At 51.3% G+C, this 23,407-nt stretch overlaps 8 protein-coding genes across 8 annotated transcripts; 6 read left to right on the top strand and 2 right to left on the bottom strand.

Annotated features, from left to right (window-relative positions):
• Positions 1-854: 854 nt before the first annotated feature.
• PtrM4_012970 (tyrosinase central domain protein) lies at positions 855-1,435 on the top strand (the record flags this gene model as incomplete). The annotated part of the gene is made up of 3 exons (XM_001931225.2): positions 855-1,027; positions 1,084-1,246; positions 1,331-1,435. 3 exons carry the CDS (start codon positions 855-857, stop codon positions 1,433-1,435), a joined length of 441 nt encoding a protein of 146 aa, XP_001931260.2.
• A 1,228-nt stretch (positions 1,436-2,663) lies between these two features.
• PtrM4_012960 (uncharacterized protein) lies at positions 2,664-6,474 on the top strand (the record flags this gene model as incomplete). The annotated part of the gene is made up of 3 exons (XM_001931224.1): positions 2,664-3,527; positions 3,573-6,355; positions 6,405-6,474. The coding sequence occupies 3 exons, from the start codon at positions 2,664-2,666 to the stop codon at positions 6,472-6,474; spliced, it is 3,717 nt and encodes a 1,238-aa protein (XP_001931259.1).
• A 1,007-nt stretch (positions 6,475-7,481) lies between these two features.
• On the top strand, positions 7,482-11,488 carry PtrM4_012950 (uncharacterized protein; the record flags this gene model as incomplete). The annotated part of the gene is made up of 2 exons (XM_066103080.1): positions 7,482-11,370; positions 11,430-11,488. 2 exons carry the CDS (start codon positions 7,482-7,484, stop codon positions 11,486-11,488), a joined length of 3,948 nt encoding a protein of 1,315 aa, XP_065965282.1.
• A 342-nt stretch (positions 11,489-11,830) lies between these two features.
• Positions 11,831-13,231, top strand: PtrM4_012940 (uncharacterized protein; the record flags this gene model as incomplete). The annotated part of the gene is made up of 2 exons (XM_001931223.2): positions 11,831-13,054; positions 13,106-13,231. The coding sequence occupies 2 exons, from the start codon at positions 11,831-11,833 to the stop codon at positions 13,229-13,231; spliced, it is 1,350 nt and encodes a 449-aa protein (XP_001931258.2).
• A 548-nt stretch (positions 13,232-13,779) lies between these two features.
• PtrM4_012930 (uncharacterized protein) lies at positions 13,780-14,451 on the bottom strand (the record flags this gene model as incomplete). Its single annotated transcript, XM_066103079.1, has 2 exons — positions 13,780-13,922; positions 14,412-14,451. 2 exons carry the CDS (start codon positions 14,449-14,451, stop codon positions 13,780-13,782), a joined length of 183 nt encoding a protein of 60 aa, XP_065965281.1.
• A 1,405-nt stretch (positions 14,452-15,856) lies between these two features.
• Positions 15,857-17,785, bottom strand: PtrM4_012920 (Xan-ur-permease multi-domain protein; the record flags this gene model as incomplete). The annotated part of the gene is made up of 6 exons (XM_066103078.1): positions 15,857-16,101; positions 16,196-16,427; positions 16,481-16,961; positions 17,014-17,123; positions 17,171-17,616; positions 17,665-17,785. 6 exons carry the CDS (start codon positions 17,783-17,785, stop codon positions 15,857-15,859), a joined length of 1,635 nt encoding a protein of 544 aa, XP_065965280.1.
• Positions 17,786-19,528: 1,743 nt separating this feature from the next.
• Positions 19,529-21,528, top strand: PtrM4_012910 (uncharacterized protein; the record flags this gene model as incomplete). Its single annotated transcript, XM_066103077.1, has 5 exons — positions 19,529-19,976; positions 20,030-20,207; positions 20,255-20,630; positions 20,683-20,806; positions 20,867-21,528. 5 exons carry the CDS (start codon positions 19,529-19,531, stop codon positions 21,526-21,528), a joined length of 1,788 nt encoding a protein of 595 aa, XP_065965279.1.
• Positions 21,529-22,276: 748 nt separating this feature from the next.
• PtrM4_012900 (AhpC-TSA-2 domain containing protein) lies at positions 22,277-23,116 on the top strand (the record flags this gene model as incomplete). The annotated part of the gene is made up of 2 exons (XM_001931220.2): positions 22,277-22,613; positions 22,689-23,116. The coding sequence occupies 2 exons, from the start codon at positions 22,277-22,279 to the stop codon at positions 23,114-23,116; spliced, it is 765 nt and encodes a 254-aa protein (XP_001931255.1).
• Between the last annotated feature and the right edge of the window lie 291 nt (positions 23,117-23,407).

Here is a 23,407-nt window from a genome sequence, read left to right as displayed (position 1 = left end):
TGAGAAAACTTTCGAGCGATGACGCTACCCACGAACAGTACAGTCCTGGCGAAGCAAGTCGAGCTTCTTCACAGCTACAATGTTTTGGGTATGACTGGCTTCTTTTCTGTGAGCTCAAGCAGGCCAATCAGACAATCCTTCACGAGAATCTCGGGATGCGGCGCGGATGAATACGAGGGTGGGTATCTTAATGGAGAAAAAGGCTGAATCATGGCTGCGGAGTGATTCCCAAGCCGTCTTGGCAACATGCACATACCTACCATTAGGTAGAAGGAAAACACTCCACTTGCACATACCCTAGTTACTTCAAGTTAGCTATGCCAGTAACTATCATCGCATGATTGGCAATTGTGATCATCCCCCTCTTTGACTACCTAGGTACACCAAGGCCTCTAGAGCTGTTGATAGCACACATGGGCTACCGCGACTCCTACCAGGAAGAAACTTCATGTCTATGCAAAGGTTAGTTGAATGAGTATTATCCCTGGTCTGGAAACACTACCGTTTGTGCAGGAGGGATTGTTATGGATCTTGTTGAACTCCTTCCCGAACAGGTATGTCCTGTGGTTGGCCATAACCAGCGCCATGGATCCTACAAGGCCCCATCTAAGCACGATTGCGGCACAGCACAATAGTACTGGTAGATTCACTATGCAAACAACTCGGATCAGCAACGCATGTCGCTCGCGCTGCGGGATGTTGAAGCGCATAGCATGTACCAAGCGACAGGCATACAGGATAGTCGGCTTCCTTTATGAGATAGCTAGAAGATATAGGTACCCTCTTTTTCTTGCAGATTACCTATCTCGGAATCTACCTTTCCTCACATACCACCTCATCAAACCGACGCCAAGATGCGCCTGGGCAACATAACTGCTGCAATACTTGTTACTGGTGTATATTCTGTTACAGAGCACGATAAATTGGCAGCTATAGGACTTGAAAATCTCAAGATCGATGTGACAAAGAATGGTCATCCCAGTTCTAGCCATTGTACATTAGAGAATGTCGCCGTCAGACGTGAGTGGTAAGTACTATATCTCCTTGTCAAGGATCGCATATATCCAATAAGCATAACTCCAGGTCGTTTCTATCGAAGTATGAAAAGCGAAACTACATCGAAGCCATTCAGTGCCTCCACTCGAAGCCTGCTTTGACTCCAGCTGCCGTTGCGTCTGGAGCGAAGAGTCGCTTTGATGACTTTGTCGTGACACATATTGTGCAGACATACCAAGTCCACGCAACCGTACGTTCAACTAGATGGTGAATACACTAGTACACTGAGACTAATGTACCATATATAGCGGTATGATGTGCTAATTTGAGCTAGGCCAACTTCCTCTCCAGGCATCGTTACTACATCTGGGCCTACGAGCAACTGCTACGCAACGAATGCGGTTACAAGGGCTACTTGCCATACTATAACTGGGCCTGATGGTACGAGGATCCAGTCAAATCACCGTTCTTCGATGGTAGCGAGACCAGTATATCAAACGGAGGGGCATATGTTCCTGACAGGAACTCTTCTTGCGTCGGCTCTGACGTAGCGTGTCCTATAGTACTGCAGCCCGGGAGTGACGGCGGTTGCGTATCCGGACCTTTGGCTAATTGGACTGCGTCACTCGGGCCCATTAGGACGAAGGCGACGGGTATCACGCCAAACTTGCAGGCTGATGGGCTGGGATACAATCCTCAGTAGGGATATGAACAGGCAAGCGGCCTACTCGTCGAGAGACGAGGTTCTCACAGATTTGATCTTAAACAACACAGATATACTCAACTTCCAGAGTCGGATGCAGGGTGACTTTGCAAACGGCTACCTAGGAGTGCACAGTGCGGGTCACTATACTGTTGGTGGAGATGCTGGCTCCGACTTCTTCAACTCCCCGTCTGACCCTGTGTGTTCTCTCAGCTAGAAGTTAGGTTGCGGAGTATGTTTGCTGATATTTGATGTTCAAACGCAGGCTTTCTACTTCCACCATGCAATGATTGACCGAAGTTGGTGAATCTGGCAAAACCAGGATCTTGAAAAGAGGGGGAATCAGGTCGCGGGCACAATCACTTTTCAGAACGAGCCGCCAAGTCGTAATGGTACGTTGGAGGATACTTTGAGTCTGGATTCAATGTTTGAGGATACATTTGTGAATATTACAATTGCTGATGCGATGAGTACGCTTGGTGGGCCGTTTTGTTATATTTATATGTAGAGGTGCATGTTGGGGTTGGGAAGACGATACGATGTGGGCACGTCAAAGAATAATAACTCAATATTAAAATGCCATTTTTTTATTGAAATGTGATCGCGTCGACTATTGGGTTGTTGTACATACTGCTCTGAGGAACCAGTCGAGGAGCACGAGTGCAGGGCCACTTACCTATACAGAGGTTTGATAAGCTCGGCGCTGACAACTTGACGTTGTTGGTGTTGTTGGTGACTCAATTGCGCTACATATGGCGGTGACAGAATGCCACGTGTATTGGCCTACAAGAGAGCAGCGTGACGTTCTTTGTGAATCTGGATACGAGACACTATGGCACGAGGGGTCGACGTCAGTGGTGACATGGTCTAAGCTCTCCAAAGTGGGTTCTCCTCCGAACACCAAACCTCCCGCATCCTCAACCAACCCTCTCAAGATGCCGAAACGGGCGCCGCCCGCACGATTATGGCCTCCGTGAAGCGCAGAGATTTGATACTCGCCGCCGTCGCCATATTCATCGCCTGGGGCTATCTGACCCATTGGCAGCCCAAGCTACTCTACCTGCCCTACGCCTTCATCGTCGGAGTACTCGCAACCCTAGTCCTGCTAGCATGGCTTACCTTCACAACTACCTGGAAAAAAAACTTGCGAAGCGGCGGGACTGTCAACTATGGGCCGCGCCACGTTGCCTTTGTTGCACCGGAGAGGTGGAAGGCTGAGAGAGAGGCGTTGGACATGAGGAACATGTACATGATGGAGCCAATATACCCCGCCTCCTTCATGATATCAGACAGCATCGACGTACTGATTGGTCTGATACTGCGCGACTTTGTAAAGAGCTGGTACGGCAGCATCAGCAAGAGTCCGACATTCGTGAATGAGGTGGACAAAGCGATACGGATGGCCATGGGCGAGATACGGGAGCGCATATTGGCTGTAGATATGGTCGAGACAGTCGTATCGCGCATGATACCCCTTATAACGGACCACCTGCGGGCGTCATATGAGGCAGAGCGTGTGGTGCGTGGGCGCAAGTTGTCACGCAATATTACCGACTCGGAAGAGCTTGACCTGGCGATTGCAGCAAAGTACAAAGAGGGTCGCCTGCATCCTGCGGCTTCATTGGCATATTCGAATACCAAACCTATACAGCAGCAATACCTACGGAGTATCGTCACGAAATTACTACCAAAGGTCATGCCTGCTAACATGTCAACAAGTCCTGCTGTCAACGTGCTCATCAAAGAGATTGTAGCCTGTGCAGTACTATCGCCCGTGATGCAGATGCTTGCTGATCCGGATACTTGGAATCAGCTTATGGAGGGATATGTAAGACTTTAGTCGTTTGTTCAAGGCCAATGCTAATACAGCCAGGGCCGATCATTGTTACAAGAAAGGAAGACGGTCCGCAAGCTTCGAGCCGCCCTCGACGAACACGCCCCATCGTCTCCGAAGAACCCCAAGAATGTCCAGTTCCCCAAGCTCGCGCCCGGCGACAACGAACGAAGATTCGAGCGGTTCATACGAGCAATCAGGCAGACCAACACCCTCGCAGACGCTAGACGCTTCCGTAGCGAGGTCTCGAGCCAGCTACGGAAAGACGCTATGATGGAAGGGCAGGATCCTGTTTATCTCCGGCGTCTAGAGACGGCACGGCAGATACTAGATACAAAGGTTGCTAATCTCAGCGCTGGCGGATCGGTTCGCGCAAAGGTTGCGGCACAAGAGATGCCAAAGCACAAGCGCACGTCGTCCAAATTTGCAAATGCGTCTTTGCGTGAAGTGCTGTATGATGCATCTGGTCTGTCGTGCTTTATGGAGTTCATGGACCAGGCTGATCTCATGCGGCTGGTTCAGTTTTGGATAGTTGTGGATGGCTTTCGAAACCCACTGGAGGTCGAGACTGAAGAAGGCCCGGACTACATTGGAGCTCTGCCCACCTGGACCGAGTCTGATCGTGCAGATCTAGCGCAGATAAATGAGGGATATCTGTCGAAGCCAGAGCTGAAGATTCTTCCTGAGGCTCGACAAGCCGTCTCTGAATTTCTCAAAGCCGGGCGAAAAGCGACAGCACAACAATATCACAATGCACGACGGTCCCTTTTGCGAGCCCAGACGGCAGCATACGAGCAACTTCAGGAGCCATATTTCCGCAGGTTCAAAAAGTCCAATTTATACTACAAGTGGCTAGCTATGGATGAGGCAGCGAACGCTGAGAACAGTTCAGTGAGGACCAAGACCGTGGCACAAACGCTTGACAAGCCATCTATGGCAGCCCCTGCCATGCTCCGAACGCAGTCGAGGCAGAAAAGCGCACTACAAGTACCACACGGAGATTTGCGCCGAGCTGTTGCCTCGTCTTCAGACTTGAAAAGCCAAGGGGCCGTCCAGAGCTTTGAGCCACCCGCGCGGCGGTCACTGGATGTCAACGTGCCCGCATCTGCTCGTGCACCTTTGTTTGACGAAGACTATGACTCAGATTCGCTTGCTCAGTCAACAGCAAGCCTCTTCTCTGATCATGGCCATGAGCGTGCTAACGGCAACGATACCCATGTCGTGGATGCAATGCAAGCAGCCCTGACTGATATTATGGATGAACCCGAAGGTTCCATCTTTTATGAGTCAAGTCTGAAATCACCTCTGGATAACGACTCGATGCGGGGCTCCGTGGATCTATCACGGGCAATGTCTCCACATCCTCAAACACAACCAGGCAAAGATAATCTTAAACCAAGCATAGCGTCGCTGGGCCTCGTAGGAGAGCCCCGAACCCGTGGTGTATTTGATGATGATATATTTGGCGACGAGGAGAGGTTTCTGGAAGATGAGATTGAAGATCCAGTGCCAAAGACCGATCCAGAGGATGAAGAGATACACGAAGCGGCCCCTGGAGACTTGGGTCTTGCTGAGGCTATCGATGCGCTCACCGCGGACATTGAACGTCTGGTCGCGCAAGAGTCTATTGTAGATTCACTTACTTCAAAAGCTGAGTTGACTAACAACGCTGCCGAACTCAGGATTTTACGAAAATCAAAAGCTAGTCTGCAGCGAGAGATACAAAGGAAGGAGTTGCAACGTCAACAGTACATCGTCCAGGAGAGCGACAACAGCCTTTATGGACGTGCGACTGTATTTATCCAATCAATCATGGTTGGTACAGAAGCAGATGGCAAGGAATATGCCATGTACGTTATCGAGGTGCGACGACGCGCCGGCGACCAAATGCCAGCCGCAACTTGGGTTGTCTCGAGAAGATACAGCGAATTTCACGAACTGAACAAAAGGCTTCGCGCAAAGTTTCCGCAGGTGCGAAACCTGGAGTTTCCACGCCGGCAGATGATGCTCAAGCTTCAAAAGGACTTCCTTCACAAGAGACGACTCGGTCTTGAAAAGTACCTCAGGGAACTGCTACTTATTCCGGCGGTATGTCGCAGCCGCGAGCTACGTGCCTTTCTTTCCCAGGCCGCAATCAGTCCTGCCGACGCCATGAGAAGTCAAGATCCGAATTCTAATGATTTTGTGACTCGTATCTACAACTCCGTCGCCGATGGTATGGAAGAGTTTCTTGGCAACATTCCCGTTTTGGACCAACTTTCCGTGGCTGGCCAGAATCTCATTTCCGCAGCTACCACGCAGCTCGCTAATACGAACGGAGCAACTGCGCAGCCAGGAGATCTGGCCTCGTCTGGCGTATTGGTAGCTGGCGAAACCAACAACGACGCTGAAGCTGAAGCTGAGTTGCTCGCATTCGAGAACAAAGAGATGGAGCCATTCGTCAAACCCATTTGCGACCTTTTCCTTGAGACATTTGAGCTAAACCGCGAAAATAATTGGCTCCGTGGACGCGCCGTCGTTGTAGTCCTCCATCAACTTCTTGGTGGTACAATCGAACGCAAAGTGCGGGAGTCGTTCGACAATCTGCTATCAGAAAACAATCTTGTTAACTATATTGATTCGTTGAAGGATAGTATGTGGCCCAACGGCAGAATGAAAGCAGGCGTGGAACGCACAGGCCAAGACAAAGAGAGAAGTAGGAAGGCTGCAAGTGAGGTACTGGAGACCTTGGTACCAGAGCTTGCGAGCAGCGTGGTGGGGAGGCAGAATGCGCAGTTGGCGGCGAAGAAGATTGAAGGAACTGTTAACAATACTCGGCTGAAGTAAGTCGACCTTATATCGCATCCTATGAAGAGAACTGACAAGACATAGTACCCATCTTGCTTTTACGCTCTTAGACGAAATGCTGCAGGTCCTGTTTTCCGATGCTGGTCTGAGGTAGTACATACATGCAGGAACGGCGTTGAATAACTGGTGTTATCATGAGCGCATGGGGAGTCTGTTCACGGTCAACTATCTCTGGGTTCACTAAATTATACCTGTGTATCTCATCTTCGTGGTTCATAACGGATGTATCATACATGATTTTCCAGTGTCTTATCTCATGTCGCTCGCTCTTTCCTCTGCGCACTCCTGTTACGTCACCACAGCAGGCAACACGAGGCAGTCACAACGACGAATCGCCGTCTCGTTGTTCAAGACGCTCTAGACAAGGCCCTGCACGTGGAAATGGAAGTCTTGGAAGGGTTCTCAATTCCAAGTCAAAACGCTAAGAAGGATCTGATGCAGGCGCCCGGGAATGTTTGCTAGGTTCCAGTCCCTTTCATGTCACTTGGATCATGAAGTGCAGTGGTCTGTAACGGCCACGCTGCTTTTGAATTTCTAGCCTCATTTTCCATGCCGCTGACTTAGAGCGCATGCTTTTTTCACTCTTCTCTTACAGTGCGTCACTGGCTCGCTTGCTCCAAGAAGATCCCACTTCACCTTCACCACTTGACCAAGAAATTTCGGTTAGCGCCAGCACAGACGCTAGTTGCACCTAGTTGCTCCTGCCCATCAGGCAACTGTCGTGTCCTCAAACTCGCAGCGACAAACATTGCTCGCACGCCTTTGCTCCCCATCAGTTGCATTACATTCAGTACCTTTGCTATCAGCCGACGAGCCATACAACTACAGTCCTTTTCCCCATAATAACCGCAGCCCTCCAGGATGTCTGGACGCGGCGGCGGACGTGGCCAATACGGTGGGCGAGGCGGTCGAGGCGGCGGTCGTGGCCGTGGCCGTGGTCGCGGTCATCATGCAGCAGATGCGCATGATGGCAATAAACAGCATTCACGCAAAGCTGCAGCTCCCGTCAGAGTCAAGGAAACCGAAGAACAAAGGGAGGCTAGGAAGTCCTACGGCTCCTGGAAGCGGCGGCTGGGAAAGACAGAGGCTGACCCTACTAATATGCGCCGTCTTTGGGAAGGTGCACTTGGTATACTCGAGGCAGGAGATCGAGACTGGCGTCAGCAGCTCCCACAAGACCTCAACGATGATGAAGGGACCGGTCCTCACCACATCCTCGCTATGCTCAGCACGAAAGTGGTAGGCGCAGATTTCGACACCTTCATCAACAATGCGCGCAATTTCCTTCTCACCCTCACACACCCTTCACTCCTGCGCTGCCTCGCTGTCGATACTCATGTCGGATCGCTCTACAGCATTTTCGGTGGAGTCGGTGGAAAGAGAGCTATGCAGTTTCTCCAGCGTCTCTGTGATGCTCTACTGGCAGCCCGAGTGGCAAGAGCTTCTTTGAGCTCCACGGGAGACATTGAGGCAACCCTTCTCTCAGCAACACTCGCTCTCTTTGAGCTACTGAGACGCGAACGCAGGATGCGCTTGAACGAAGATATCCCAACGCTAGTCGACAGTATACAGGCAACAAGCGATGTCTTCAAGAACGAGACGTCTTCGAGCTTCGCAACCAGGATCTCCAATCGACTCAACGATGTTCGAGCGCTAGTAGCACGGACACAGAGTCTCATTTCCGACGATAAGATGGGCGGTCACAGTAATGCTGACGATATTGACGATAATATCTCGTTCTATCCACAAAGCATGGTAGTTCCGTCTGACCGCTTCGATAACGACAAGAGGGATATCGCTGATATGATCATATTCCCAACTCGGGACGAGATCATGAGCGACGAAAAGGAGTTCCTGCCATACACAAATCCTGACCAGCCCCACTTCCTTGACGATCCGGTTCAGCGCCATATAGACACCTATTTCAGGTTGTTACGTCATGACATCTTCGGTGAAATGAAGGGAGCATTGGCAGGAGTCATGCACACGGTGACAAAAGATCCTACAGCATCATCTGATCCCAGGCTACATCTTGGAGATGTGCGTGCCAACCATTATCTTCAAGCTCGAATCAGCTATGTTACTTTGGACAGCCGGAAAGGCTTGCAAGCTCAGATCGAGTTCCTCCAACCCGGCTCTGTGCGTAAGCAATCCGCAGCAGCGAGGGCAATATGGTGGGATGAGTCGAGACGGCTTGAAGAAGGCACCCTCCTTTCATTTGTGTGGCTCCAAGGCTCCAAAGTCCAACATTCATTCTTCAGTGTATCGGACAAGAAGACCGAGCCACATGAAGAGTATGGGTTGTCTAAACATAACAATATGGCTTACATTACCTCGAGCCTTGTTACACAGGATCAATCGACAGTGAAATTGCTCATGCAAGCCAATATCGGAGCCTCCCGCGGTATTCTGCTCGAATTTCCCAAGGTGATGCCTGCTACCTTCGAGCCCATCTTGGAGAACTTGAAAGGAATGCATCGCCTAAATCGCCTGCCTTTTCGACAGTGGATCATTCCAGAGAAGCAAACGGGTCCTTCACGAGTACAAAAGGCTCAGGACATACCGCCTGCTCTGTATGCGCGAGCTCCTGGCTTTCGATTTCCACTAGGGAGCCTCGCGAAGGACAAGACCCAGGATGAGTCGTTCTCACTGGAACCTACATCTTCTTGCGATGACGTAGTTTTGGTTGACAAGCTCGAGACCAAGACGCAACTCGATCGTGGACAGTGTCGGGCACTGATTGCTGCGTTGACGCGCGAGTACGCGTTCATACAAGGACCTCCAGGAACAGGCAAGAGTTACCTTGGGCTTCAGATCATGAAGGTCTTGCTTGATATCAAAGAAAAGGCAGATCTTGGACCGATACTCATTGTATGCTATACCAACCATGCTCTCGACCAGTTCTTGGAGCACTTGATTGACATCGGTGTGCAAAAACTCGTCCGAGTAGGTGGCATGAGCAAATCTAAGAAGCTCGCAAATCACAACCTTCGTACTGTGAGCGATTTGGAGACTAAGACAAAGTCTGAGAAATACATGGCAGCCATGAGGTATAGGGAGCTGGAGAACAAAGAAAAGGAGGCGAAATCTGTGTTCGCTGCGCTACACGGTCTGCAAAAACGTCCAGAGTGGCACAGTATCAAAGGTCACATTCACGAAGACTACCCAAATATCTACAAACAGTTTCGACAAGTAGATGAAGAAGGTTTCAAAACAGCTGGTCGACATCCATTTGACGTCTGGAGGACAGGGACCGGACCACATCATGTTTCACTGACCACACATGCGCTACAACGACTCAAACAGAAGGCGGAACGAAACATCTACTCGCTCACGACTCAAGAGAGAAGCGCGTTGGTTGCTCATTGGATCGAAGAGGCCCAAGGCAGCAAGATTGGCGAGTTGTATGAAATTGCAAAGGGTGCCATGAAGACCCAGCGCGAGTTGATCAACATACATGAGGAGCTCAATCGAAGGGTACTGGAAGAAGCGGATGTGATTGGAGTCACTACTTCTGGACTTGCAAAGCGAATCTCTGTTCTCCAGCAAGTCAAATGCAAGGTTATCATCTGCGAAGAGGCAGGAGAAGTGATGGAGCCTCATATGCTCTCAGCAACTCTCGGGGACGTTGAACATTTGATCCAGATAGGAGACCATGAGCAACTACGGCCCTCTGTAAGCAACTTCCGAGATCTTTCGCTCGAAAGCGAACGGGGAAAGCTCCACCAGCTAGACAGGAGTCAGTTCGAACGACTCTCGATCGGAGAACCTGGCAGACCTTTGATGCCCGTGGCTCAGCTCAACGTTCAACGTAGGATGCGCCCGCAGATATCGACACTTATTCGTGAGACAATTTATGACAAGCTGAAAGACCATGCAACGACTGCCGAACTGCCAGATGTTGTCGGCATGCGTCAAAATGTCTTTTGGTTCGACCACCACAACCACGAAAACGGGAACGACGCGGATGTCCACAACACCAAATCTAAGTCGAATCTCTGGGAGGTGAAGATGGTGCACGCACTTGTCCGTCATGTCGTCCGCCAGGGCGTGTACAAACCCGACGATATTGCAGTGCTGACCCCGTATACTGGTCAACTCCAGAAGCTGCGTGCAACAATGAGGAGCGACTTCGAGATCTGTCTTAGCGATCGTGATCGTGAAGCACTCGAAAAGGATGGCTTCACAGTTGACGATAATGTTGTAGACGAGAAAGCAGCATCCAACCAACAGGGTTATCTAGGCAAACCGCTAGAGAAGAAACAGCTTTCCGAAATGCTGAGAATTGCTACTGTCGACAATTTCCAAGGAGAAGAGGCGAAGATCATCATTGTCTCACTTGTGCGAAGCAACGAGAAGCGGAACGTCGGGTTTCTCAAGACTACAAATCGCATCAATGTCTTGCTCAGTCGCGCGCAGCATGGCATGTATCTCATCGGTAACACAGACACGTACTCCAGCGTCGAGATGTGGCAAAAGGTCATTGGCATGCTACGCGCTGCAGACTCAGTAGGCGAGCGCCTGGCTTTGTGCTGTCCCCGACATCCTGAAACCGCCATTGAAGTACAACAACCCGACGATTTCCAGAGGCTTAGCCCAGAAGGCGGCTGTAGGGAAGCATGCGCTGATCGTCTAGACTGTGGTCACTCTTGTGGATCACGGTGCCACTCGGAATCTATGCATGCTGTCTTCCAGTGCGAAAAACCATGTCAACGCCGACACCAGCCTTGCAATCATCCATGCCAGAAGGACACTTGCGGTGAAGCATGTGGAAAGTGCGGGGTCCTACTGGATAATGTGCGCCTGCCGTGCGGCCATCTCAAGCACAGGGTGGCCTGCCACCTTACACAGAATCTTCCAAGCATACCCTGCGACATGAGGGTCTCGAAACATGTACCAGACTGCGGACACTACGTGAACGTGACGTGCTCGAAGGATATCTCTAGCGAAGCATACAGGTGCCCTGAACCCTGCAAGATACTGCTTCACTGTGGGCATACTTGTCCGGGAAGTTGCGGGCGATGCAATACCAAAGACAGGTATGACCAGCCGGTCATCAAACACGCTACTTGCAGGAAGACGTGTGGCAGAAAGTATGGGACCTGTAACCACAGTTGCAAGCGTCAATGCCACGACGGCACGGACTGTGGCTTGTGTCAAAACCCATGCGAAGTAAGTTCTCTTTGTCTATCTGCAAAACACATGCTGATCAGTTGTAGGTGCGTTGTAAACACACGAGGTGTCCACAAAAGTGTCATGAGCCTTGTACTCCATGTATCGAGTCGTGCGTATGGTCCTGCGAGCATCAAGGCGATTGTAAAATGCCTTGTTCAGCCCCATGCAATCGCCTTCCGTGCGATGAGCGCTGTACCAAGCTTCTTCCATGTGGTCACCAGTGCCCGAGCATCTGTGGCGAAGCATGTCCCATTGAATATTGTCAGCAGTGTGGCATGAAGTCCGAGGAGCTTCCCGATATGGTCATGATGTCACGGTACGCCGACATCGATCTCAACGAATCACCTATAGTCATTCTAGGTTGTGGTCATTTCTTCACCAGCGAGACTCTTGATGGACACATCGGGCTCAAAGACGTTTACGACGTTGATATCAAGACTGGACGTTTCATTGGCTTAATTGAGAACGTTGAGCTTGCCGCATCGGTGCCCCAGTGCCCGAACTGTCGCGAGCCCATCAAGCAATACATCACTCAACGCTACAACCGACTCATCAACCGAGCTGTTATCGATGAGATGTCCAAACGCTTCATCGTCAGTGGTCAACAAGAGCTTCAGCAGTTGAAAGGAGAACTGGACGATTTGAGGAATGAACTTGAAGACTCACGAGAGTCTGTTGTTCCACTTGAGCTAATCAGGATCCGCAAAGAGGCAAACCTCGAAATAACCATGCAGTTCATTAACGATGGGCTCAAGAATCGTTCTCACAGTTCTATCAGTCTGATGAACTCAGTGAAGTCTCTTCAGCGAAGAATGCAAGCTCAACATCAGCCGACATACAAGCTGCACCAAGCAACCGTCCATGCGGTGGCAAAGATGACTCCACTAGATATTGGACTGTCAAGCCTGGTTATCGATGCCTCTGCCGAATATGCAAAGCGTGATCGCGATCAGCGCATCACCCTTGGTGGCAACCTGCTCGAGATTAAGGTGCGATGCTTGGTCCTGGAAGATAACTTTGAGATTGCGCATGCCGTCGGCCTCAAGCGTTTTACAGCGACAATGACGCTTAGCTTTCCTGGTGGCTCACCTGAAACTAAGATAGAAAAGTTCCTCCAAGACTGCATGAAGTTGATTAACGAATGTCTGCTTCAGAGTCTCCCCAAGCTTGCGGTTGAAGTCTCACTGTGCTACGCTCGAATCGCCCACCTGTTTGGTAGTTCTGGACTCGCAAAAGATAAGGATCGCGTAAGGGCAACGGGTTATCGCGACACTGCCAAAGAGTTACTGGAAAAGGCGAAGCAGCTTTGCAAACATTCCTTCCGCGATAGGGAAGTACTGCTCCAAGCCATCATTTCCACAACCAAGATGTTGAGGAGTGAATTCTATGAAGCAGTGTCGAAGGAGGAAGTAGAGGCTATCAAGAAGGCGATGGTCAGTGGACCCGGTGGCATCGCCACTCATTCTGGGCACTGGTACAAATGCGTCAATGGACACCCAGTAAGTCACTCCTGATCCCCCGATTATGGTTACAGTACTAACTCTGCTCAGTTTGCCATTGGTGAGTGTGGTATGCCAATGCAGCTCGCGCGTTGCCCTGAGTGCGGCCAGCCTGTGGGCGGTCAGAGCCATACTGCAGTGGCTGGAGTTTCGCGCGCAACAGAGATGGAAGTCTGAGAAACGGGCATCCCGATTAGGTTCTTGATGAGGCGATGAGTATGGGCGCTAAGATATGACATCGAGGTGATTAGGTGTGCTAGACAGAAGCGCAAGCACGAACCTCAGGTCTGCCTACAACTTCTAATACTATACAATGGTGTGATACGTTTCTGCTTTTGAAATTATGATGTTCTATAGTGATCTATGCGCCAGAAATCATATCGTTCACGAGGACAGTGCCCTCCAAGGTATCATGCTGACTATCACTTGCAGTCCTTGACCATGGCAAGAGTGGACCGGCATACGTCAACACGGAAGATGGGCCAAGAACAGATGACGTTGACAGCATGTGCACCCGTCTGAGTTGTCTGATATAGGTAAGGATTTCAACTTGGATACACACAGGTGCAGTAGATATCACCAGCACGTTCCCATATCAGAGCAATGTGCAAGGCTTTACCCCTGGCCACTTGACACGGGTTCTTGCATTGGATGTCATTGAGACCCTCAATTGGGTGTCTTAGCAGTGCAATTGCATGCGCCAGATCTTTTCCAGATACAAAAGGTCAGGTGGCTGCATTGTGAATTCCGCCATTACTTACTGGAAGAGTAGGTGTAGCGAATTGCACCGTGGATTGCGCCATGAAACACGCGATCAGTGGGTTTTCAAAATCTGTTGCGAAACATGATTTTGTGGTCAGAATCAATACTAAGGCACCGTAAGTTGAAATTGATACAATACTGATACTGTCTATTATAAACACACAAAGACTCAGAAGAGCGCCGATATGGACGCCATTTCAGCGGAAATCTCAACATGTATAAAGCTATACGGAGACATCAACTCCATCGTCGCCTATAGCGTAAGGCGTGGAGATGTCGCAAGGATCATAGAGTTGAGCTATGTCACCGGTGCAGTATACCAGGTCGACGGTGGGGCGCAATGCTGTATGAAGTTGCGTTCGCGCGAAGAAGAAAACTGGGCGGCGAGAGATAAGAGCTCGGCTGGACCGATTTATGCAGATATTGAGCCATGGCTAAAGTTGGATACACGAAGAGGTATGAGGGTGTGTGGAAGAGACGCGGATGCAAGATTAGAGACGAAGGAAAGGATCGAGACATTATGCCCGGAAGCGAGAAACAAGCTTGCCTACTAGCTGACCGTTGTGCTATCCTTGGAATGGGGGTGGGTGCATACACGTTAAAACAGTCTTGCTTTTTCCCCATAAGTCTGCCATTTGCTTTTGCGGTATCGCGAGTGAGCTCGGCATATTTGGAATACATGTAACAATGGGGTGGGTGTGCGCAGAAAAGAAGCCAGGACGACGGATAGGGGACAAAGAAGCAGGTTTAGTCGAGGAAGAAGCCAGGTACCAGTTACAACAGGGCAAGTGTGGCGTGCCAGACCAAGTACCGGTTTTCTGCCTAGATGGCCAGCACCATCCTTACATTGCCGACGCATAGCAGCCTGAAATAAGCAATGATGTTCGTTTTAGACCCAATTCATCCCTTCCTTTAAGCATCATCGCTCCGAGCCCCGTACGACACCGAAAAGATGACACGGCACGGAACGCGGGATCGCTAACTAAGCCTTTCGGCCCTGGCGCCGTCGTCCCGAACCAAGAATGTCACCACCCTTTTCCCTCCTTCTTCTTTCCTCCATCGCCATCCTAGATAGAGCCGAGAAGAGCTAACTAAGCATGCGCTTAAACCGGGGAAGCCGACCGAACCAAAGGAAATGTTCATTAAAAGATGCAAAGATAAAAGAAGAAAAACAATTCTCGCGAAAAGCGACAGGGAAGCTGGGAAGGGTAGGGAACGATTGCGACACGTGGGTATTTATCTCTTGCCAGCCCCAGCCTTGAAAAAGCAATTGACCCTCTCTTGCCCCAGCCCAAGCTGAGAAACTCAGCCCAACGTAGTTGTTGTAGCCAAGCAAACTCGTATAATCACCCTGGAAGACCTCGAACGTGTGCTTGACTTGACGGTACTTCCCTCACTTATATGCCGGTACACTATATAAGCTCCCAGCAACTTAAACCGAGCCACGGGGTTCTGGATCGGAGGAATTCTCGCGGTTAAGCTGCTGAGGCTGAGGCAAGCGTGCGTGCGTGCGCGCGCGCAAGCGAAGAGGCAGCTCATGATAGTTGGCTCCCATAGACGACCCGAACCAATATTTGAAAGTTGTGGTGCTAACAGAGCTACGGTACCGCAGCAACGTCTTCAGCTGGGGTGGGGTGCAGGGAGTAGGGGGGAAGCTAATGCATATACCCAGCGCGTGTTCGCGCAGAGTGCTGGGGTGGGATCATGTTTGCTTATTGGCTTGATATAATGCATGGAAGCATGATTGATGAGAAGAAACATGATTTGCACATCATGCTGGTGAATTATCCGATGATGAGAAATGTTCGCCTTCCCGAATCTCGACGCAAAACGAAAAAATAAACAAGACATGTTGCGATTTGTTGCTGTGCTCATGGATGTTGCCTGGAGACGACATAAACTTTATTTATAATGGCCTGGGAAATAGCTAGAAATTTTTGAATTTTGGTCCTAACGAAAAGGATATGTGCCGCTCAAACCAGACCAGCCCGGTCGATGCGCTGCATATATCACACCATGTTATGATTTTACTTAAGATTTTTATTTGCCCAGCTTGCTAAACACCTTCTGGCCACGCGGGTCTGTCGGTAGCGCTGTGTGCACGACTACGCTGTCCAGCTCGCGGTTGGAGCCCTGCGATGCAAGTCGGTCATGGTACTTCCAGTGCGAGTCGCCGCTGCGGACCGACAGGGTGTCGTCATCTTTGGGTCGCTCTGTGCCGCGCACGCGATGCGCTAGTGTTTGGCTTGCTGTGACGAACCAGGGGAGGCGGCCGCGGGGTGTGACTGCAAGTCAGGGGTGGTTAGCGGGGATATAATGGAGCAGTGGATATGGCACGGAGATGAAAGGGTGGTGGAGAGTAAAGTAGCGGGAACTTACTGGTCCAGTATTCGCGATTTTCTTCATCTTCCGGGACAATATACCCACCTGAGATGACTTTGGTGAGGTAGATCATGCCGTTGAGCGCAGTATAAACCATGAGGCCAGCAATGAGACCATAAGCGGCGCTGTAGCCAAACGGAATGAACATGACGGTTACGAAAGCAGGGATTGCGTCGCCGATATACCGCCAGTTGATCGACGATATTTGGCGCATCATAAGGCATCCAACCTGTTATTCCCGTTAGCAACTAGACTCGAATAGGACGGAATAAGACGACTTACGAGAACCAAAGTGCATCCAGTCGCCCATGGTGGAATGGACGCAAAAATAGGAGCGAAGAACATGGATATGAGAAAGCATACTCCGCATGTCATGGCGGTCAAACCAGTCTTGCCTCCTTCGGCAATTCCAGCACCGCTTTCAATAAAGGCCGTGACAGGCGAACAGCCGAGAAGTGCGCCAATGGAAATGCAAGCAGCATCTGTGCAGTAGGCCAAGGTTGATCGAGGGAAATCTCCTGTCTCTGGATCAACCACTCCGGAGAAACGAGCCATGGAGTAGAGAGTGGCGGTGCAATCAATGATGTCGACGTAGAGAAAGGTGAAGAGAGCGAGGGCGAAGTGGCCTGGTGCGCGACTGACATTCCAGTCCAGGGCGTTCAATGTATGGTTGATAGGGTGGAAGTCGACTACCTTTTTGAAGAAGTCGAAGCGGTCGTTTCCTACCTCGGTGTCGGGGAAGAAAGTAACAGCTGTTCCGCGTCTGTGAAGACGTTAGAGACTAGTATGTACAGGGGGTGAGTGAGTAGTCTTACGGCCATGAGATGATGGATACAAGCAAGATACCCAGGATCATGGCGCTTTTGACCTTGTACGTCATCAAGTAGGCTGTGAGGATGCCACTACCCATGATGCCCAGCCACATCTAGATTGGATTAGCACGTGTCCGAGGGTACACTGTGGACAGCCTACCGTGGGAGAAGTCATCTTATGGCTTGTACAGGCGCCAAACTTGTCCTTGTATTGATCAGGACACCCCGCGATGTCAAGAGGGGTACTTTTAGCGCCAGAAATAGCCCCAATACCGGCATTGTGACTGAGGCCGACCTCTGCTAGAAACAAACCAATACCACAAGCGGCGGCGATCTTGAGCGATACGGGGATGATCTTGACGAGCCACTGTCGCATACCGACTAGAGACAGGAAGACGAAAATGAAACCCTCGGCGAAGACGGCTGTGAGTGCGAGGTTGTATGAGATGAGACCGCTGCCGTGGAAACCGACGATTTGATAGGCAAAGTAGGCATTCAAACCCATACCGGGCGCGAGACAAACTGGCATGTTGGTCAGGAAACCAAAGAGGAAGGAGCTGACGCCTGCCATTGCTGCGGTTGCTGTGATTAGGTTGCGGTTGAGATCTGATGTCGAGTTAACACTGGCTTGGCAGGCATGTATAAGCTTCTTACCCTGCTTGCAGATGAGATAGTCGGTGTTGGTCAAGCATAGTGGGTCGGCAGCGTCTTTGCATACACAGGTGCCACCCGTGTCGGCGAGGATGTTGGCATTCACAGCGATGATGTAGGCCATGGTGAAGAAGGAGGTAAGGCCGGCCCTCACTTCGGTGGTGAACTTTGTGTGTTTGATTTCATCTTTCTGTAGAGCGGATAAGCGACAGTCGGAGGCATGCCCAGCCTCGTTCAACGTACATGTCCGGAGCCTCCGAGGCGAAAGACGGAGCCGAATGTCGACTTGCCCACATAGTCGTTGAACGAGTCGATTGAATTGCGAATAGAGTCCATAGTCACAGGTTGGGACACGAGCGACACCTGACGATAGGGATCCTTGTCACGTAGGGTAACAGGAGAACGGTTGAGATTGGCCTCGGCAGCCTATATGTGTCGTGCGGGCGGCAAAGTAGAAGCAAACATGGACAATGGCTGACTAAAGACGGATATGGTGTGAAGGGTATCGAGGTGCGATATGTCAGATTGTCGCCATAAGCAAAGGGCGCTGCAGAGGTGCTACAGTACAGGTGACAGGGCGGCGGGTGTTAGCTTTGGCCTAGACAAAAGGCAGATTCACAAGCACAGCAAAGGGAGCAACAATATGGGCCATGGGTGCAGCCAAAAAGCGACGCGACCTGGGTGAGACAAAGGGCTCGGCGTAGCACACGCCGGCTCGACGGCGGCAGGAGCGTTGTCAGGCATGGACAGGGTGGAGATGGGCAACGATGGTGTTTGGTCTAGGCTGGTGCTCTGGTGGAAGGTAGCTCGACACAAGCGAGTCAGGGGCTTGGATTGGCGCTAACCCGGGCTAGTCAGGGCACTTCCGACGCAGATCAGGCGCCGCAGCTACTGAGTGGCCAGCGAGGGAATCCCAGATCTCGTCCCGCTGCCAAGTTACTGCACAACTGCATACGGTCTAGTCAGTTCAAAATGACCTCTTTACTCTTTGCTGTTGTTTGTTTTGCTGCTGCTGCGACCAATTCGTCTCCTATAGTTAGACAGTTCGCGCCGACGCCTTGGTTCCACCGGCTTCGTGCCTCCGCCTCACTGAGACCGTTAGGCAGGTGGAGCATTGCGTGGTGCTGGTGCTGGTGCTGGTGCTGGTGCTGGTGCTGGCAAGCAAAGAATCCTTATTTACATACGTAGTCGTGATCATCCTCCCCCGCGGGAGCCAGACTCTTGCTGGCGGTCTCACATCGGTCGCTCCCCAGCAGTCGTCATTTGACAAGTTCGTAATATAGCCAGCCACAAGCGTTTCCCACTCAAACTTTGCACAGAAACGCCGACCCCTCGGAGACATGGAAGATAGGCAAGTCCGACGGGCTAGCCACATGCACTCATTGTACTCGATGCTGGCTTGCTTTTTCCCATGAGAACGCGATCAAATGCAGATGGCTTGCACGCTCTCACCACGTGTGGATGCATAGATACCGTCGACATTCCGACTGCTCACGGTGCGCCCAGTGCTTGTGCACGGTGCATCAAAAGCACGGCTGCTGCCCACTAGCGCACGTAGTCACTTCGGGGGTGCCCTGATAGTAGTCTTTAATAGGTCAATAACGCCACGTCCGGGTCGTGCGACAATGTTTCGAATGGGCAGATACGGTGGGAACAAAGGTACCGTTGTGTACCTGCTCACTTGAGGGTTGCAACACCACCCGCCCAGGTGCTTGGTTGGTGTCTGTTACCGATCCGCCTGTTCGGGCCATCTCCCTCGATTAGAGTTATTGATAGCCTCATGTCCATCACCCACTCCCATCTCGACAGATCCTCGAGTCGGCATAGCCCCGCTGCACCCCACTTGATCTCCTGACATTGACTGAACATGTTTGCGACCGAACTCCTCCTGGAGCAAGAGACGGAAACCTTTGGCGCTCGGAAAGAGCGCAAGGCGAGGCAGCGGTCCGTCACCGCCTCTTCCATCAACACGTCCATTGGATCCCAGAGTTCGACGAGTTCAGACTCCACCGAACGCGAACAATGGTGGTCCGCCAGCTTGAAGAAGGCAAAGAGCATCAAGCCAAAGATACTGCGACCATCCACTAGCAAGACTACAGCCTCGCAGAAGACCATCAATGCCGTCACTCAAAACCTCGACTCGCAGCTCGCCCTCCACTTCAAGGATCCCGTCTTGCAGCCCAGCTGGACCTACACAAGCTCGCTATCTTCCACTCTGCCCTCGGGCGATTCTTTGCATTCAAAAGATCAATTGTCGGAGCTTGATGGTGATATATCTTCTCGACGAACCGACTCTACTAGGTCGCGCATCTCACGTAAGTAGCCAAGCATCCGTTGGCCTTCGCCTCGTGCTGATTACCTTGGGTAGATGATCGAAGAGAAGTATATACTCCTGCTACCGTCGACAGCAGAGACGATACCCCTCATTCACAACGCGTCAGTCCAACTTCTTTCGCAACAAGCAGAACCCGGCCTGGCTCGGCCACTCCAGAAAACCATGGCTCGCTATCTACGCCATGTCCGGGTTTGAAAAAAAAGGAGAGCAGGTCAGTAGCAATCCGGCCATATCCGTTGCCGTACTCAACTTTCGCAGCTGTCTACCGCATGTAGTGAATGAGGAGGACCTCAAGCTAGAGGCGTTGGAGCTGCACGACAGCTTCCAGGAAGAGAGAACCCCAGACGAGAAGCAGCGCGCTTCCACAGAAACCAGCAACACAAATTCCAATCTCTCTTGCAAGCCTTTCTCGCAATGGCAAGCGCTTACTCCGCGAGGAGTGCCCACAGGGATGCAGTTGATGCCTACCCCTCGTACTACTCCTGCAAAAGTCGCTACGGCTCATAGCAGCACAATGGAGCTCTCTCGATTCCAGCGTTTCATCCGCAGGATGGAAGGCGCCGGCCCAAAAGTCATACTTGATAGAATTAAGGAAGACTGGAATCAAGTGGCCAGCGAAGAGGCCGACGAAGAGGTTAGTCTTGCTCTTGTTCACTCTCGGAACACCTTTGCTCATCATTAACTAGCTGGCTCTTGAGAAACAGCTGTGGTTGCTCACCGGGTTTCATATGCAAAACCTGGGGCGACCTACGATTGCCCCTCAGTCAGAATGCAACACAGGCAGAATCCTGGAGCTGTATGGGAATCTTTGTAAGTCCATGTTGTGCCCTTGCGTCACGCTGTCGTGCAAGCTCTAACGGTTGAGATCAGCTGAGGTATACCAACTGTCGGCTATGCATCCCTCTCAAACTGTGCATTTCCTTACGACAAAACCCCAGCGACCTTTCCCCTTACCTGGAAACGTGTCCTACCTGACGGTGCGCAAATTCGGCATCGTCCCGCTCCCTTACCCCGAGCATTATTTCTCGCATATAAGGGCGTCGACGTTGCCGTCCCTGATGCCGTCTGCTAAATTACCCGAAGTGTTCAGCGAGTGTCACAAGCTGTTGGCTCCCGGTGGCTTTTTGGAAATCAGAATCATGGACGCAGCACCTGCACGTCAAACCGCCGGCCCGCGGATGCGCATGTGGATCGAGGATCGGCTTTCAATCAACCTTGAGCGGGATTTCAGATGCTCAAAACCGTGTCTGCTGGTTCCTGGCTGGCTAGCAGATGCGGGATTCGAAGTTGTTGATCAGGCCAATGATCAGAATACGACACTACCATGCGCTTTCGACCCAACTTCGGCCACTGTCGACCAGGAGCTGTCAACAATCATTGGCCGCGCCTTCTGGAAGGATATTTGGGGTAGCTTTGTCGATGACGTCCCAGGCGAGCCAAAGTGGTGGTGGGAAGACGAAGAGATTCTGGACGAGTGCGTCAGGCGCCGCACTTTACTGGAGTGCAAGACGATTTTCGCATACAAGCGATGATTCCATTTTTTTCCCTTTCTTTGGTTGTGTGGGTACTGGAGACTCCACGTTAGATATGAGTGGCGCGAGCGAAGATTGGTTGCGTTCTGTACCATGAGATACCCGACGCGTGTTGCTGTTACCTTTGCGCCTGCGATGATACCGATTTCTTTTTAGCATCTACTATTTGCTTTGGCCCTTGAGGCAGCGACGGGTTTAGTGTAATATACGATGATCGTACAACCTTGGAAGGTGCATCCCCACCTGCCTGTTGCAGCGTCGTCACACACGTGATAGCGCGACCAAATTGCGACGAAAGGGTTGCAAACTTCATTGCAAACTTCACACTGCTGAACACACAAAAGTAACACATGTTGCAAAGCATGACATCATGTGAGATGGGCTAGGGCAGCCCGGATCATCTCTTCGGACGTCTGCTACGGCGTCCGTGCCACGTTGTTTCAGGTGCATGGCGCGCAACACGACTTTGCTACAAGTCAGCACTATGTTGTTGGCACACTCGCACACATATCGGCTCCCGGGTTCCGCTCAACGGCGTCTTTCCTTTGCCTATCACCCGGACTAATATAAGCTGTCGCCTCCGCTAATCTTCTCGCGCCAATATTGCATTGCTAAGGACACGGTTGGCACGAGACCACGACTCCACACGCTCTCGGTCCGTCGTGAAACGAGGATTCCAGATTGATATCCACCCTCTGAACATACGACAACGCGCATTACTACTGGAGAATAGGGGGTGCAAGATAAGATGCTCAATTCACTAGGCACAAAGCTCGCTCTGCGCAAAGCCGGCTTAGGAAACCTATCCCTCCCCAAAACCGATGGTTTGTTCGGCAACGGGGGTGGGAACGCGAAAAAGGGGAACACCAATGGCGCAGATGGGGGCGATACAGGCTACTTTGCGAATGTACAGTGGGGAGTACCAAAGGCCTTTCAGAGTTGGACGACGCCGCCACCTCCTCAGAACCCCGTTCGCAAGCCACCGCGCGTAGGAGAGAAGGCGCAAACACACGCCAAGCTACCGTTCCCGAGTGCAGATGGAAGACCAGTTGTGCTGCTGTTTTTGAGGTTTTGCGGGTGTCCATGTAAGTCCTATGTTGTCAAGGCTTCTGGGGGATACGCTGCTTCAGTTCAGGGACACATACTGACAATGACAAAAGTCGCCGAGAAGCTCTTCGTCCGTCTCCGCGTCCTCGCAAACCGCCATACGTCGATTCACTTCATTGCCATATCGCACTGCACGCCTGATGCCACAGCAGACTGGGTCAAGAGAATCGGTGGGGCCTGGAACGTCGATGTCATAGTAGATCAGGAGCGAGATTTATATGCAATATGGGGCCTAGGTATTTCGACTTGGGGCCACGTATTGCATCCCAGGAATGGGTTCAATCAGGTCATGCTCCGGAAGAATGAGGGGGTGTGGGGCCAACAGGTTGGAGAAGGCGCATGTCGGTGGCAGCTTGGTGGATCGTACGCCATTGATACCAGAGGCGTTGTCACATGGGGCGGGCCGATGGAGTCTGTGGATGAGGCTATACGATTCGAGGATGGTGTCAAGACGCTTGGCTATGGCGAAACGAGGATATGATTGTGGTGTCGTAAATGGTCAGATGAGAAACAAGATCGGGAGTTATAGAAGGGCGTTTGGAATAAACTCACGGTATAGAATGGCGTTTGGTTTCCTATAAGGGTGTGCGCGAAGTCAATGGGTGACGAATGGATTTTCATCAAAAGTCATGTTCCTTTCTGGGTCCCCCTGTTTTGTCTCCCATCTCTCCCATTAGTCTCCCCTTTTTCTCGCTCTCCCTCCTTCTTTCCTATACCTACGCTTCTCCTTTACTCAAAACTGCATATCTTCGCTCAACAATCCTACCATCAA

This window comes from Pyrenophora tritici-repentis, chromosome 1 (assembly GCF_003171515.1).
Source record: "Pyrenophora tritici-repentis strain M4 chromosome 1, whole genome shotgun sequence".
Lineage (NCBI taxonomy): Eukaryota > Fungi > Ascomycota > Dothideomycetes > Pleosporales > Pleosporaceae > Pyrenophora > Pyrenophora tritici-repentis.
Note: the sequence above shows the minus strand (reverse complement) of the source record. Positions and strands in the feature narration are given on the sequence as shown.